At 43.5% G+C, this 14,666-nt stretch overlaps 1 protein-coding gene across 3 annotated transcripts in view; it reads left to right on the top strand.

The window, feature by feature from the left end:
• Positions 1–14,666, top strand: part of KIAA1549L (KIAA1549 like) — a 122,512-nt gene that overhangs the window by 44,703 nt on the left and 63,143 nt on the right. For 2 of the 3 annotated variants that reach the window (XM_068194725.1, XM_068194723.1), the window contains exon 2: positions 12,292–12,624. In XM_068194725.1, coding sequence (XP_068050826.1) covers positions 12,292–12,624 — 333 coding nt within the window. Of the gene's footprint in view, positions 1–12,291; positions 12,640–14,666 lie in introns of all 3 variants that reach the window. The other variant, XM_068194724.1, reaches the window with a different exon arrangement.

Here is a 14,666-nt window from a genome sequence, read left to right as displayed (position 1 = left end):
CTCTATTTAATTTTTCAGAAATATCCCGTACTCATGAGTTTCCCCTGGTTATCCCTATCTCATTTGAATTAGCTCATTTAAATAACAATACCAGCATAGAGCAGATTAATGGAAAACCTTCTTAAATACTATATAGTGCATGTGTTTGACAGTGTGGCAGTAAAGCTCCTAAAATCCTGGTTAGGCTGAGGGCTTTAAAATCCAGATATTCAGTTATACTGACATGAATGCAAAATGTTTCCACAGTCTGTGTACAAAGGAAAAGCCTGTCTGAGTAGGGCATCGTCTTTCTCTTTTTGTTAGAAGTGACTATGCATGTCCCTAAAGATTAACTGAGTGGCTGGAAAGAAATTAGGGTCTGCTTTTGTTTGAGGCTGTTTTTAGAAATAGCTCCCAGAAATTTTTGGAGAACAGAATCTTCTGAAACTTTAGCAAAAAGAGCAGCAATCCGGTGACAAGAAATATCGTGGCAGTACCCAAAGTGGGTCACAGAGATGGGCTTTTTGGGGGTTTAGTTCTGAGTTTAGCTAGAAGTTAGAAAGATGGGGTTCAGCTGGGGATCCAGGGGGGAGGATTTTCAGTTTCTGTCCCACCAGAGCTGTGTTTGCCATTCAGTGAGGTGCAGTGTGATGGACCGTGTGAGTTCCGTGAGCAAGCACAGCAGAGGACAGCCAAGAAAATCATATTACTGTGGAGGGAAAAATGCATCTTATTTGGCTTTGTTTTGAACTTTTCAGGGGGAATCTTTTACTTACTGTCTGTTCAAAAGCCCCAAATCTTTCTCCTTGTAGATTTAAGTTAGGAGATCCAGCAACTTGTGCAGTGCTTTTCACCATCTGGAAATGGCATCATCTTTTCTTCCTAATAATGCCCTTTCTTCCAGGCAGTGTCTTATTTTTGTGAGACCAGCTGGTCACTTGGTAATTGTTAACCATTTACAATTAAAAGTGACTTCAGCTATTAGTAGAATATTTTTGGCCCTGTAGCAGTGATCCTGCTTTTTTAAATGATTTTTTTAGGGCTCCTGCCACTTCACAGGGAAGATGTTGTCTAATGATGTGACAGAAAATGCTAATTCCTTTATCTCAGGGAGAAGAATCAACTTTTTCACACCACATCACAGATTAGTTGTGACATTTTTTGTGCTTAGGCAGCCAATGCAAGCACAGAGCTACTGCCTTTGGGTGCATCCACCTGCTTTATCCCTGTGTTGGGTCTTCCTGACTTTTGGGTTTGCTGCTTGGGTACCTGGAAATTAAAATCCCAAACGATTCAGACAGATCCATCACTTTTGCAGGGAAATAGGTGAGGAGCAGGTGCAGGCACCTTGTCCTGGTGGTGGTTTGAGTGTTCATTGCTCCCAGGGGAGCTCTCTGGAGCTGGGCTGGGACCTAAAGTAATTCTGCAGTGTTTTTGGGAGCCCCACAGTTTGCCAGTGTTCCTATTAATTTTTCAGATTTAGAAGCAATTCTCAAATATATTTGCATCTGTGCCATATTTCGTCTGGATTTTGGACTGAAAAGGGAGATTTGACTGGGCAGTTTTGTAACATTTTTGCCACCAGTGCTCAGGCACCCCCTTGCTGCTTTTAGCCTCTTGTCCTCTGTCCATGAGCGGGGCTGATTTTTTTTGTTTTGGACAGTACAGATACATTTTTTTTTTTGCATTTCTTTCCAAGAGGTGAGAAAGGGGAATGAGGCAACATATTGTTATAAACCTGAGCTATTGGCACTTTTATGTAGCAAAGAAAACACCCTGAAAATAAAGACTAATGGGCTGTGCACAGTGAAAGTCGTAGAAAATAGAAATAACTTTTAAACAGCCTGAGCCAAGTCTTTGTTTACTGTGGAACAGACAAGGAGCTTAAGAATTCATTACCTAGTTGATATGCATAGCTCATAATTGTGTAATGGATATTGCACTTTGTGTTGAATAGCCACAGCAGGTCACAGCAAAGTTGCAGGTTGGTTTGTTGTTCAGGAGAATTTAATTGCTGCCTGTCATTCTGACTTGACCTCAGGATGTTCTCTGACTGCTTCCTGGAAGCTGAAAGTTTGCTCCATAGGAAAGGGTTTTTCCCTTTTTGAGAGTGGGCCTCTGCTACGTTTGTAAAAGGTAGGAATCAAAGGGCCCTATGGAACTAAAAAACAAAAATTAGATTTTTTTGAAAAACGGTTGCTATAAAACTAATAATTTCCAAAAAGCCTATATGTAAGGAAGAACAAGGTGTTGTATGTAAGACTTTTTCCCTAGTTTCTGTCCTTTTTAAGTGGGGACAGAGGAAAATCACAAAGCCTTATAAAGCAACTTTCTGCGCTGTCCCTTACCTTCAGTGCTGTCTCTCCTGCTCCAGAATATAGTTTTTCTGCATTTTATGTGGACTCCTTCCCAGCAACACCTTATGTTTGTAGTCCCATTCATGGTCATAAGGAGAATTCCCCTCCAAAGAAGAATGTCCCAACATTTCAACTCAATATTTGTCTTTTGGCTCATTCATATATTCAGTATTTTAACCTTTCTGCATTTTGGGGCTCTGTAATAGACTGCACTTTTTTGGGTTGAGAAACTACGTTGTATACCCAGATGGATAAGCACTGGCTATTTGGGGCAAATCTTGAAGAGAAAATAGAATTTGGATTTGATTATTTTATTGCATTAAAAAAAAGGTATGTAATTTGCTCTTTTCTCACCCTCTCTTCAGTATGACCTGAAAGCTTTCTAATCTAAAAATCAATATAATTTTTTAATTTTTTTTTTTTTTGGAGCAGAGATTTTTGTACTTTGAAAGCATTATCAGTGGGGCAATTGGACCCTGTGCAGACAGGATACTTCAGTGTGTGACCTACATTTCTTTCCTGGTCTTCACCTCTTTATCCTTCATCACAGGCAGTGGAAAGAGCTGGAAAGCAGCAAAAGACATTGTGGGAACCTTGGTCCTTGTGATGATGCTGGGTGCTTGGCACCTCCAAGATTGCATCTCTCCTAAGGCAGGATTAACTTCTCTGCTGGTTATCTTGCTGCAAGAGACCCCAAATAGGATCTGCCTCCAGGGCAAGCACAGGGGTGCCCAAGGCACAGCCTCCCTGCCTGCCCTTCATGTCTTGCCCTGAAATCGTCACTGAAAAGCTCACAGGGCTTGTCCTCTCCCAGCCTTGTGTGTGTGAGCGTTACCTCCACAAACTAAAACTCCACAGCTCTGAAATGAGTTGAAATTAATAAGAATGAGGGTGCTAGCCCCTGAGCTCAATTAGCAGCGGCAGTGGCTGCAGGTGCTGGTGCTGCCAGCCAGTTTGTCACCTCCTCTCTGCTGAGGTGTGGCCCCTCTGGCACCCCAGGCACGTGAGGAACACACCTGCACATCCTTGTTTTGCTGTCCTGGTTTAGCCTCCTGCTGCTGCAGCTCCAGCTTGGCTCTCCCAGTTTGGTCCAGAGGGTCTTCTCTGCTCCTGGGCTGTGGCCTCAAATGTTCCCTTGAAGATGTGCTTGGGCTGGTGAGCAGAAAGCTTTTTGGCTCAAGGGAACATTCACAATTGCTCAACAAGCATGTCAGAATATATTGTATTATGTAATTTGGCCCACAGTTCAACCTTTTGGAAGCACTGTCGTTTCTTTAGGAAAGTTCTGCAAACAATAGTTGTGTGGTGGTTTTTTTTTTTTTTTTTTTTTTTTTTTTTTTTTTTTTTTTCCTTTGGAGAATAATCTAAATGGCTTTTAGCAGGAGCTCTCTGCTGTCTCCTCTTGTGCTGATTTTGGTGGGGAGTTTAAACTCTGCAAGCTTTATTAAAGGAGTAGCTTTTAGTTAAGAAAATACATATTTTTATTGCATATAATAATAAAACTGTACTACTATTACTATTATTGGCTGCTTAGTTACTGGCAGTAGCAAAACTGCCACATGCTTCCAGTATTTTGCTGCCTAGCTCCAGGTCGAAGAAGATCAGAGTTTGCAGCCCAAACTCTTCTCACTCTTTTTCAGAATTTGGTGCCACCCTTTCAGTCTATCCTAGCTCTGGAAATTTAAAATAAGTAAATAAATGTAACCAGTTCTGTGAAAATGTCATATGCTTAAAAATCATGTCATTTAAAAACAGTTTAGTTTTCTTTTTACCCACAATGTCAAGAATTCAGAATTTTCGTGTAAAAAATGAAAAATCAACCACTCATACAGTGTGTTTTACTTAGGATTTTTGGAGTGTTCTTTTGTTTGTCCCATGAAAAGCCTCTCAAATATTGTAAAACTCAAGGTAAAAGCAGGAGAACTGGCAGCTTTGCTGTTTTATGTTCCCAAATGACCTTGAATTTTTTTTGCTACGTTGTTCTTTAAATCATTTATGCTGATGCTAGCAGTGTCTACAGAAACTTTCCTGAATAAACACAATTCCTTTGCAAAGGTTTGTGCAAATGTCTGTTTACAAATAAATAGGTAAGCGGCGTGCTAAAGCAGGCTGTCAGGCTCACAAGGGTATTGATCCTGAACGTGTTGCTGAAAAAGCACTAAAAATTAATTAAAATAATAACAAATGCACAAAAGAATGACAAATACATAAATAGATACGTCGTTTATTCACTTCAATCCTGTGAAAAACCAGATCAGCCCAGGCAGAAATGGTCACAGGGACGTTCAGCAGGCTTAAGGGCAGAACCCCAGATTAGGTTCTTGCAGGAAATCAGGTCTCCTGGACAACTAACCAATATGATTAAGCAGAAACCATTTATTGTTTACATTATGCACTATTTATACATTCTAGAACTATTGCACACACTAATCACACATTTCTTGATTGGTGCTTCTGTCTTGTCCATGTGTTCTGCGTGCACTTCCCAGGATATGTGCTTGGTTACAGTCCGGGTGCTTCACTGCCCTCTTTTATCCAGTTCTTGTGGTCTTGGCCTTCTGTTTCTCAGCCTCTTCTTTCTTAATTTAGCACAGTTCATGTCTTGGTAGCCCTGATGAATTCCAGAGGGCTCTGATAGGAATAGCTACGAGCGGTTTGGCTGGGACACACCGTGGCCCAAGTTGTTCAAACCCTTTGCTACAGGTTCTGGTTTCTGTGTGATTATGTGCAATTATCCCGTGGTACAGCGTGGTGGTGAATCCTCCTCTCTTGCACTCTCGTCTCCTAAGGATCCAGCCGAGCATCTGCTCTGAATCCAACATGCAGATGATGCCACTGGCAGAGTTGTCACCCCCGCCACCAGAGCGTGGTTTTCTCATCCTGGCTGATCCATTGTCTCTTGCACTGCTCTTCCCCTCCCTCCCGCTGCTGGAGTGCATTAAAGCCTCCCAGCAGAGCTGCCTGGGTGGCAGAGGGGACATTTTGGAGCCCCAGGCCAGGCTGGCACTCAGGACGAGTCACACCAGCCTGTGGCTTCCCGGAGCAGGGCTGGTGACAGCCACGGAGCTCCCGAATCCCAGCAGCTGATATTTGGGCCGGGCAAGCCAGCAAGGCAGGCCATGCCAAAAGCATTTTGGCAAAAAGTGCACCATCCCTGCAGCCCTGGATTTTAATTGATGGCCAAGGGGTTGTCCCTGATGTGTCAAGCTCTGCTGCTGGAGCGTTGGGACCCAAAGGGAGCTAACTCCGTGAGAGCAAGGAAAGCTCACCACCACTCCAAACACAAGATTGCTGCTTTGGTTTTCGTGTGAGAAAACACACGGCAGCACAATTGAAATGACCAAATATTGTGCCCAAACGTTTTTCTATTATTTGTTATAAAGTCCAAACTTTTGTTTGTTGAGAAGGAAACCTTGTGCATTGTGGTACCTCCTCACAGAGATTTTCCCTCACAGTAAAAGTGTTTAATTTCAACAGAATTCTGATGGTATCAGGACAAAATATTTTTTCCTGATTGAAAAGTTTTTTTTTTTTTTTTTTTTTACAGTTATAAATTTCTAAGATCACTGGATAAAGGTTTTTTTTAGATGTAATGGTGCTTTTTTATTGTCTGGCTCTTGTAGACATTGACTAATAAACAGAGGCTAGGATGTAAACAATCTCAGCTGTTGGTAAAATAATCTGGGTTTAAATCCATCAGGACAGAATTTTGGGTTTGGAAGGTCAAGATCTAATCTGGGAAAAGTTACATCTGAAGCAAATGTGAGAAGGTGTCTATTGAACTACTTAACTTTTCCTAGAAACTGCCTGAAAAAAAGGATATTAATGAGATACCCATGAAGAGCAGGATTTCGTTTTCTGGTTTCTTTACCTTTGCTCTTTTGCATTTTCCTCTGTCTCTCCACAATCCACAATTCCTGCTGTAGTAGCTGTGGGTTTGGCAGCTGCCAAAAACACCTTTGTTCTCCCTTCCAGTATGATGCTGCCGGTCCCTCCAGGCAGACTTTTGGAGGATGAACACAAAGCACACTGACCAGAAAAAGCAGGCATGGCTCATCCTCTGGGAACCAGGGCTCAGGACAGTTGTCTTGTAGGTTGGCTTGTTGTCAGGGCTAAAAAAAACGCTTACATGTTAATTGTTTTGTAAAAGGTGTGTAATTAAGCTGCAAATGCCTGTGGAATGATGCCAAAGTGAGATGTATGGGATACATAGGTTGTGATAGAATGATCTCATCAATGTGTAATTGGGACAACATATGATGAAGGCATAGTTTTTGCCATTCTGCACAGTGAGCAAGATTTTGATATGCTACATAGCTATTTTTATAAATGCTTTGCTGAGCATTTGTATTTTCATTGGTAATGTATTTCACATCCTTTGGCTCATGAAATCTGTGTTTTTGTGCCATTTCTCCAATTGTAAACTCTTAATGAATAATGAAAAAAAAATGATAGCATTAGGAAAACTCAGAAGTGGTGCTATCATCATACAGTGTAGGCTTAATGCTCTTCAATGGAAGTAAATTGCAGAACCCTGTGATTAGGGTGTGCATTTTTTTCACTGGTGTAACAGAGATTACTGTTAATTTCTGTTAATTTTCTTATCATATCCCCTACCAGTCATATCTGACCTTCGGTCACTCAATCTCTTGTGGGAAAACAATAATAAGCGGGAAGCATTGTACTTTTGAGAAGAAAAAAAGTGGTTTTTTTGATATGTTAGTGGTATTGTTTTAAAGAGGAGGTGCAGCCCTAGGGTAGCCCTATCTGGTACTGGATAGGGTGGGGTAAAGAGCCAAAGGGTCTCTCAGCAATACTTATAAGTGGGTTGTTGTTTTTCTAGAATCCTAGAATCATGAAGTTTGGAAAAGATCTCTGAGATCGAGTCCAACCTTTGGCCAAACATCACCATGCCAACTAAACCACAGCACTAAGTGCCTCATCGAGTAATTTCTTGAACACTTCCAGGGATGGTGACTCTGCCACCTCCCTGGGCAGCCCTTTCCAATGCTCAGCAATCCTTTCTGTAAAGCAATTCCTGCTGATGTCCAACCTGAACATCCCCTGATGCAGCTTGAGGCCGTGTCCTCTCATCTGTCACTGCTTGCCTGGGAGGAGGCCGATCCCCACCTGGCTCCACCATCCTGTCAGGCAGCTTAGAGAGTGGCAAGCTCTCCCCTGAGCCTCCTTTTCTCCAGGCTGAACACCCCCAGCTCCCTCATCTGCTTCTCACAGGGCTTTTACCCTCCAGAACCTCCTGGCTCCATTGCCCTTCTCTGGACCCGCTCTAGCTCCTCAATGTCCTTCTGGAACTGAGGGACCCCAGAACAGGACACAGCACTCGAGGCGTGGCCTCAGCAGTGCCCAGTACAGGGGGACAGCCACTGCCCTGCTCCTGCTGGATATTTCTGATCCACACCAGGTGCCATTGGTCTCCTTGCCCACCTGGGCACAGCCTAGCTCATGTTCAGTTGCTGTTGACCAGCACCCCCAGGTCCTGGCACTTTCTGACCATCATCCTGTTGGCCTTGTCTCATCCCTCCAGCGTGTCCAGATCATGCAGGGACCCTGCAGGTCCCTCCTAACCTCCAGGAGTTCAACATTCCAGCCCAGCTTAATGTTGCCTGTGAACATCTCCCTTGATCCCCTCACCCAGATCATCAATAAAGATATTAAGTAGGGTTGGCCCTAACACTGATCCCTACTGACTGTCCCCAGCTGGATGTGGCACCATCCCCACCACTCTCTGGGCCCAGCCATCCAGCCAGTTCTGAACCAGCAAAAACTGCACATGTCCAAGGCATGGGCTGCCAGATTTTCCAGGAGAATGTTTGGGAGACATTATCAAAGGCTTGGCTGAAGTGTTTGTTGGCAAGTAATTGTATTTCTCACAATCTGAAATTTTTGTAAGGTATCTTTGGAGTTACTGTCCCTTAGGGCTGATAGATTTAGAGCTGTATAAAATCCAGATTGCTTATGTAATATAATGTTTGGATTTCTGCTGTGCTTTATATGGCTACAATTAGCCTTACATAGGTATTATTTTAATCCTAACATTTAGCCTTTACAGTACTTAATAGCAGTTGGGGATTTTTTTTGTCATATTTTGTCTCAGAAATGAATAATTAAAGCAACTTGATTGGAAAATCGGAATTCTGTCTTCAGTAAGCTGAAGGTTATGGAAAGATACATACTTGACACATAATGGGGAAGATGTCTTTGTCAGTCATGCAATAAAAATTCTGAACATGCTCTTTATCAGCTTCACTTTTAATGTTATTAATCTAGGTGATCTGTAAGTAATGCAACCAAAGTTGAGACAACAAAAATCTTCTGTTGTAGAAGATGCTTTTGAGTTGATATTTTGTATTGACTCAGAAGTGGCAGAAGGACATTATTAGAATGATGAAGGGTGATGAAAGTGATGAAAGACCTTGAGGGCAAGATGTGGAGGAAGCAACTGAAGTCCCTTGGCTTGCTCAGCTTGGAGAAGAGAAGGTGAGGGGTGCCCTCATGGCAGCCTACACCTTCCTCATGGGGACCCTCACTTTATTAAAGGGGAGAGGTCAGGGTCTTTATCACACCTTTAGGTGTGCCCAAAAGTGCTCAGAAATGTAGAAAACGTGGTTTTCTCCAAACTGGACTGATTTTTAACTTCCTGCTCTGGCATATTGGAAATGTTCCTCATTATTGCTAATGGAAAGGTCCCTCATCCGTGATGGCTGTTGGAGTGAGGTTACTGCTAGATGGATTTTGGGATTGTTGGAGGGGGTGGTTCATCAATAGGCTGAAATATGAGAGAATAACAGGAAATCTAGGGGCAGGAGGAGCTGCTACTGGTGTATACCAGCAGTGGCTCAGTGCACAAGGCATGCTGCGGGCAGTTCTTATTGTGGCTTTCCTGTTGATTTGAATTGGTTGTCTCCTCCTCCATCAAGTGTGTTCAGCTGTTGATATATGTAGAAGTGATATGTTTTCCTGCCTGCCCTTTTTTCCATGATGCAGTCTTGGTTTGCACAGTTTTTGATAGGGAGCTGTAGTAGTTGATGCCATCCTAACAATTCTCAAGCACAGAGTACGTCCTTCAGTTTAAACTCCATGTATTGTGTCTGTCTGGTTACTACCAGGATGCTGAATTTATGGCAGTTTGAAACAGATGCTGACAGTCAATATCTCTCCATAGACATAGAGTAAGAGAAAATCTGCTGCAGTGGAATGCACCATGCATAGGTTGCAGAATATTGTATAATTTTCTTAATGCTTCAGTAACTCGGGAGCTTGACTTCACTAATGGGCATGAACAGAGAAATTGGCAGTTGGTAGGGAATGGAAGGATCAGGAACTGAAGGACTGGAATAAAGAAGTGGCTAGAGGATATTTTTATTCAGTGTTTTATCTCCTTTGCAGTATTTGAACTTTTCTTGACTTCTTGTCAATATAAGGTAACAGCAAGGCTTTTTCCAGGTTTATGTTGTCTCTCTGCTCATAATCATTCCCATTAAACCAATGTGTGAAGAAATGTATGAAGAATGGTGCAGTCTGTGAGAGGACTGAGAGGACTGATGCTGACAGGTTTTGCTGTTTTAGAAAAGTAGAAAACATTGACTTTCTTAAGACCCCTTTAGGACTTGTGCTAGAGTAGTTCTAGGACTGAGTGCTAAAAGAAATCCTACACAAGGGCTTCGCAATCATTTTTCGGTTCTGAGATGAAACAAGACAGAGGTGCAGCAGGTTGGGTAATGATGACTTCACCAGCAGAGATATTTAAGCTGCAGGTTGCCTAAAGTCTGGTTTTGCAAAGCACATCAGCTAGTTCTTAATTCCAGCACATGTTTGAATCCATTCTAGCTGAGCAAAATTCATCTTGTCTTCTTTCCTACCTTCTATTAAAAATCTGCCACACTCACAAGGACGGAAGAGCCACCAAAACACAGTCTACAACTCAATGTGCCTTCCATCATAGGGTGGAGCACACAGAGTATCAGAAACCAGGGCACACCGGTCTCCAATCCCCTGATGACGCATCAGCAGCCAAGGCCCAAATACAAAAGCATCCCTTCTGTGCTGCAAATCTCTCCTGGTGGGTCAAGTTCCCTGGTGGACTCTGCAGCCTCCTGTCCATCCTTCTGACCTTCTGGAGCAGCTCCATAAAAGTGGATTGGGCTCCTTGTTCCCCTGCTTGTCTCTCATTGCCATGGGTAGCCCTGTGTCTGCCTCTCTTTGCTTTTCTCCAGATCACTAGTGTGCAAGTTAACCTGTGTCAGGTGAAAGGTCTGGGGACTTTTTTGGTTGCTTGGAGGGCAGAGCTCTGCTCTGTTGCCCATCCTGGAGCTGCTTCCCTAAACCAAATTGATAGTCTCCAAATTCTGGAGACTATAATTATTCTTGCATCTCAGTGAAGGAGATAGTAATGGCCACTTTTCACCATAGCTTAATAAAACTCTTAAATACAGGGATAAAATGGAAGATCTCTCATCAGTTTGGGTTTTCTTTTTTGGTTTTCTTGGTGTTTTTTTGTGCATGTGTATTTTTTTTTTCTTTTAAGAGAGAGAAAACCCTGAATAATTCCAGCACATTCCTGTGGCATGCACATGGGAGCCTGAAGGAGCTGGTCTAATCATCTACTGTGACCTGGGGATATGAAGGATGGGTGGTGTAGAAGCTTAGGAGGAAAGCAAACTGCAGAAAGAAAGAAACTTAGCTTTAAATAGGTGCAGTGTGACCCATTCTCCTCCCTTGTGCTATAAGGTCTCCTGCTGCTGGCTCCTGTCCATGTGGGCTGATCCCAGTAGGTGCTATTGGCTCTGCTGACCCTTGGGTTCATGAGTGGCTGGAGCCAGTGTCCAGCCCATTTTATGTGTCTCAAGATCTTCTCTGCTTGCCCTTCCCCACCATTATGCAGGGTTATTCATGGGGCTGTGGAGGAGCTTGGCATCCCCTGTGTCTGATCCAGATGTGCTGCAGCTGGAGGGCAGGATTTAGCTCTGTGTTTTGCCTCTGCTTGGCTATGCAAGGGGACAGAGATTGGCATGGTACCAAGTGCCAGGACTGAGCTTTGATCTATTGTCTTGATGTGGGGGAAGGGGAAAAAAAACCTGAAACCACCACCTTAGATTTTCCTCTTGAGTGAATCTTAATCTTTGAATTAGTACAAATGTGAGTATTCCCATTCTGTGATTTTAGGATAACTGTAATCATTTCAAGGAAACAAAGCCTAGGAACATTATAGTGTTGAATGCAGAGTAAACTGGTGTTTGAAATGATGTGTTGTGCATCTGCACATGTCAAAAAGAGAGTTTAATGTCCTAATTTGTTTTGGATCTTGCCCCCCTCTCCACTTGTTCATCCCTGCTTTATTTTCTTCCCTTTGTGCCTGTAATTGTGCGCGTTATTAGAGCTGGCAGGATGAGCACCTCCAGATGCATCCTACAGGAACGCAGCCAGTGCTGACTCTATTCCCATGTCAGACTGCATGCCAAGGCAGTGAAGCTTGCTTGTCAAAACCCATACCCTTTCTGCACTGCTTCGAAACCCATCTTCTCACACAGTATTTTGACATAGGGTGACTCATGATAACCTCAAGAATGGTCCCAGGCTTAAGAGTGTGTCTTTTAGTATGTTGAGACATCCCTGGTAAAAGTAGGATTTTGGAATAGCTTGGCCAAGGCAGCTTTCCTTATTCTTCTGTCAGATGAATTGAGTTGAGGGGTTTAAAATCTGTTGAGTTGAACCTTTCACTGGGTTTCATGTTTGGGTTTGGTGGTTTGGTTTTTTTTGGTTTTTTTTTTTTTTTTCCCGGTAAACTTTCTCTGAATTTTTATGCACTCTGAAAACAACAAAAAAAATTCACTTCTTTTACCAAACTTAATGTATTTTGTGTTGTGATTTGTAGCAACAAGATAACAAATCCTCATTTTGGGGAAGAATATACTCATTTTACTTATTTTTTTCACAGGTGTCAGGCAACAGCATGTCCATGATGATCCTTCTACAGGACCTTTTCCTAATTGGAGATCTATACTATCACCAACACGGCCTTCCACAGAAACCAAGACTCCCTCAGTAGCTGACCTTTCTCTGGGACAGACTTTGGAGAACGCAGACCTGCTTCAGATGATAAAAACAACGCTGACTGGTGCCCGTACCAGGACTTTGGATCAGATGCACCTGTCACCCTCCCTCTATCAAGGCAGTGGGAACAGTGCACCCCAGGAACCCGCTGAGGTTTCAGCCGAGTTGCCCCTGAGGCCATCGTCTCAAGATGCAGATGACACAGCTGCTCTGACAGGTTTGCCTCAGCTTGGTATGTTTGCCACACTGTCCACCACACCACCAGTGACACATTTGAGTGCAGCTGTGCCATCTCAGCCAGTGCCATTAGAAAACACCCTCCATTTCCAAAGAAAGCACATCAGGATCAGACATGCTTGCCGCTGTTTCATCACCATCATTCTCATTGGTCATCCAGTCACCTCATGCCATTAACTTTTCTAAACCAGCTGTACTGCCCATCCAAGTGCCTTTATCTGCAGATCCTGAAGGTTTCTTCAGCACAGATTCAGCTAGCTCACAGGTTAGTGAAAGCAGGAATAGTGCTCTAAGCATGGTGCATTCTAGTGTGGTGAATCACAAAAGGGGTCCCAGCTTGCTCATGGGGGCCATGCTTTTCATTGGATCAAAAACAGTGTATTTCACAGAGTTAGTGGGAAAAGGGTTTCCTTTGGAAAGGACCTCTTTGTCATCTGTACATGCTGATATTCCTGGCTCAAAAATGCATCAGTCTCCCCTGACAGTAATTTCCAAAAGTTCGTCATGGTTCCTTGATGAGAGTATGTATAATGTGTCTTCTACTGGAGCCATTTAGGGCAGCCCTGAGTGGCAGAATTAGTGGTACCTCTCTTCTGTCATTATCAGTTTTTCAGGATAAAGCAATGGTTCCTACATCAGTCTTCCATGCTGTGGGTACTCCACATCTGAAACCACCAATGAGTCACCCTCAGTCTTTCATAGCACTGACTAATTGCACTACAGCCTCTCTCCATGCACCTTTCATGTCATCAGCCTCCAAGAGCTTGGCTGAGGTCTCCAGCTCAGCACTGAGCACATCCTCCCTTTCACTGCCAATATCCCTTTTTCCAGATGCGAAGCACGCTCGCAGTGCAGTGCTGCCAGTAGGAGAATTTAGAAGCAAAACAGATTTTCTCTTTAGAAATGCAGCACACTCCTCTCCAACAAGCCCAAGGTCTCCCTTGCTAACGGAGACAAACGAGGTGTTTACTGGGGCAGCACGCACAGCCAGTCCCAGGGCGGCAGCAGCCGAGCAGGACGGGCTGCAGATCCCTCCCGCTGCTGCCTCGGAACCAGAATTTTGCAGAAGGCCTGACTGGTGGAACTTAGCAGGCAAATAGTGTGAGACTCCCAGCTGGTTTGGCCCTGCTCTCCCAAATCCTGGTGGCTTTCCTGTGGCAAGGACAGCTCAACAGCCTTTCACAAGAAGAGTGACAGCAAAGATGTCCATGAACTTTAACGCTGATAATGTTCTGCATTATGGAACTCAGCTTTCCAAAGTTTCTCCAGGTATCCAAACCTGTACACTCCTCACAGGAGCAAGGATACTAGACAGTGTTTTGGAGATGGCCATGACAACTCTGTCTTGATCTAGCTGCGGTGCCATTAATTGCTTCCACTGTATGCCTTTCCAAACCTGAACCTGCTACCACAAATACTTCTGCCACTACTGCTTTTGTGACTGCACATCTTCCACCTGGAGATGCAGAAAGTTCAGATGTAACTGTGAATGAAGACAGAAAGATGGGAGTACCCACTCTTGTGACCCCTCATGCAGAATATTCATCTCCAAGAGCTTTAAATCATTTAACCTTTGGTCAGGCTTTGCATGCAGTTGATAAAAAGCCACTCGCTTCTGTCATGCCTCCAGCATGGGGTATGCTGCCATCATTTGTTTCCATGACAACAGTGATGGACAGCCACAGTTCTGGCTCTTCCAGGATTTTGAATGCAGACACCGAAAGCAATTTAGATCCTGTCAGCCTACCTGAAGTTGTAACTTCAGCTTCTACGTGGACCAATAAAGCATTGCTGTCTGCAGCTGGCATTAGTATTCCTTCAGTAAAAACTTCAGTCCAAATGGATAAAAGGGAAGCTGCTCCAAGTACTTTCCCATTGGAAGAGAGTACTGTGTACCACAGTCGGTAGTGTCAAGTCTGCAAAACAAAATTAATACAAATCAGCAGCTACTCTTCTCCACCCCTTCAGCAAACTATACATATGCATCCTATAGTCAAAATATTTCAAATTTACCCTTTCCTG

This window comes from Anomalospiza imberbis, chromosome 6 (assembly GCF_031753505.1).
Source record: "Anomalospiza imberbis isolate Cuckoo-Finch-1a 21T00152 chromosome 6, ASM3175350v1, whole genome shotgun sequence".
Lineage (NCBI taxonomy): Eukaryota > Metazoa > Chordata > Aves > Passeriformes > Viduidae > Anomalospiza > Anomalospiza imberbis.
This window is presented reverse-complemented; position numbering and strand designations above follow the sequence as displayed.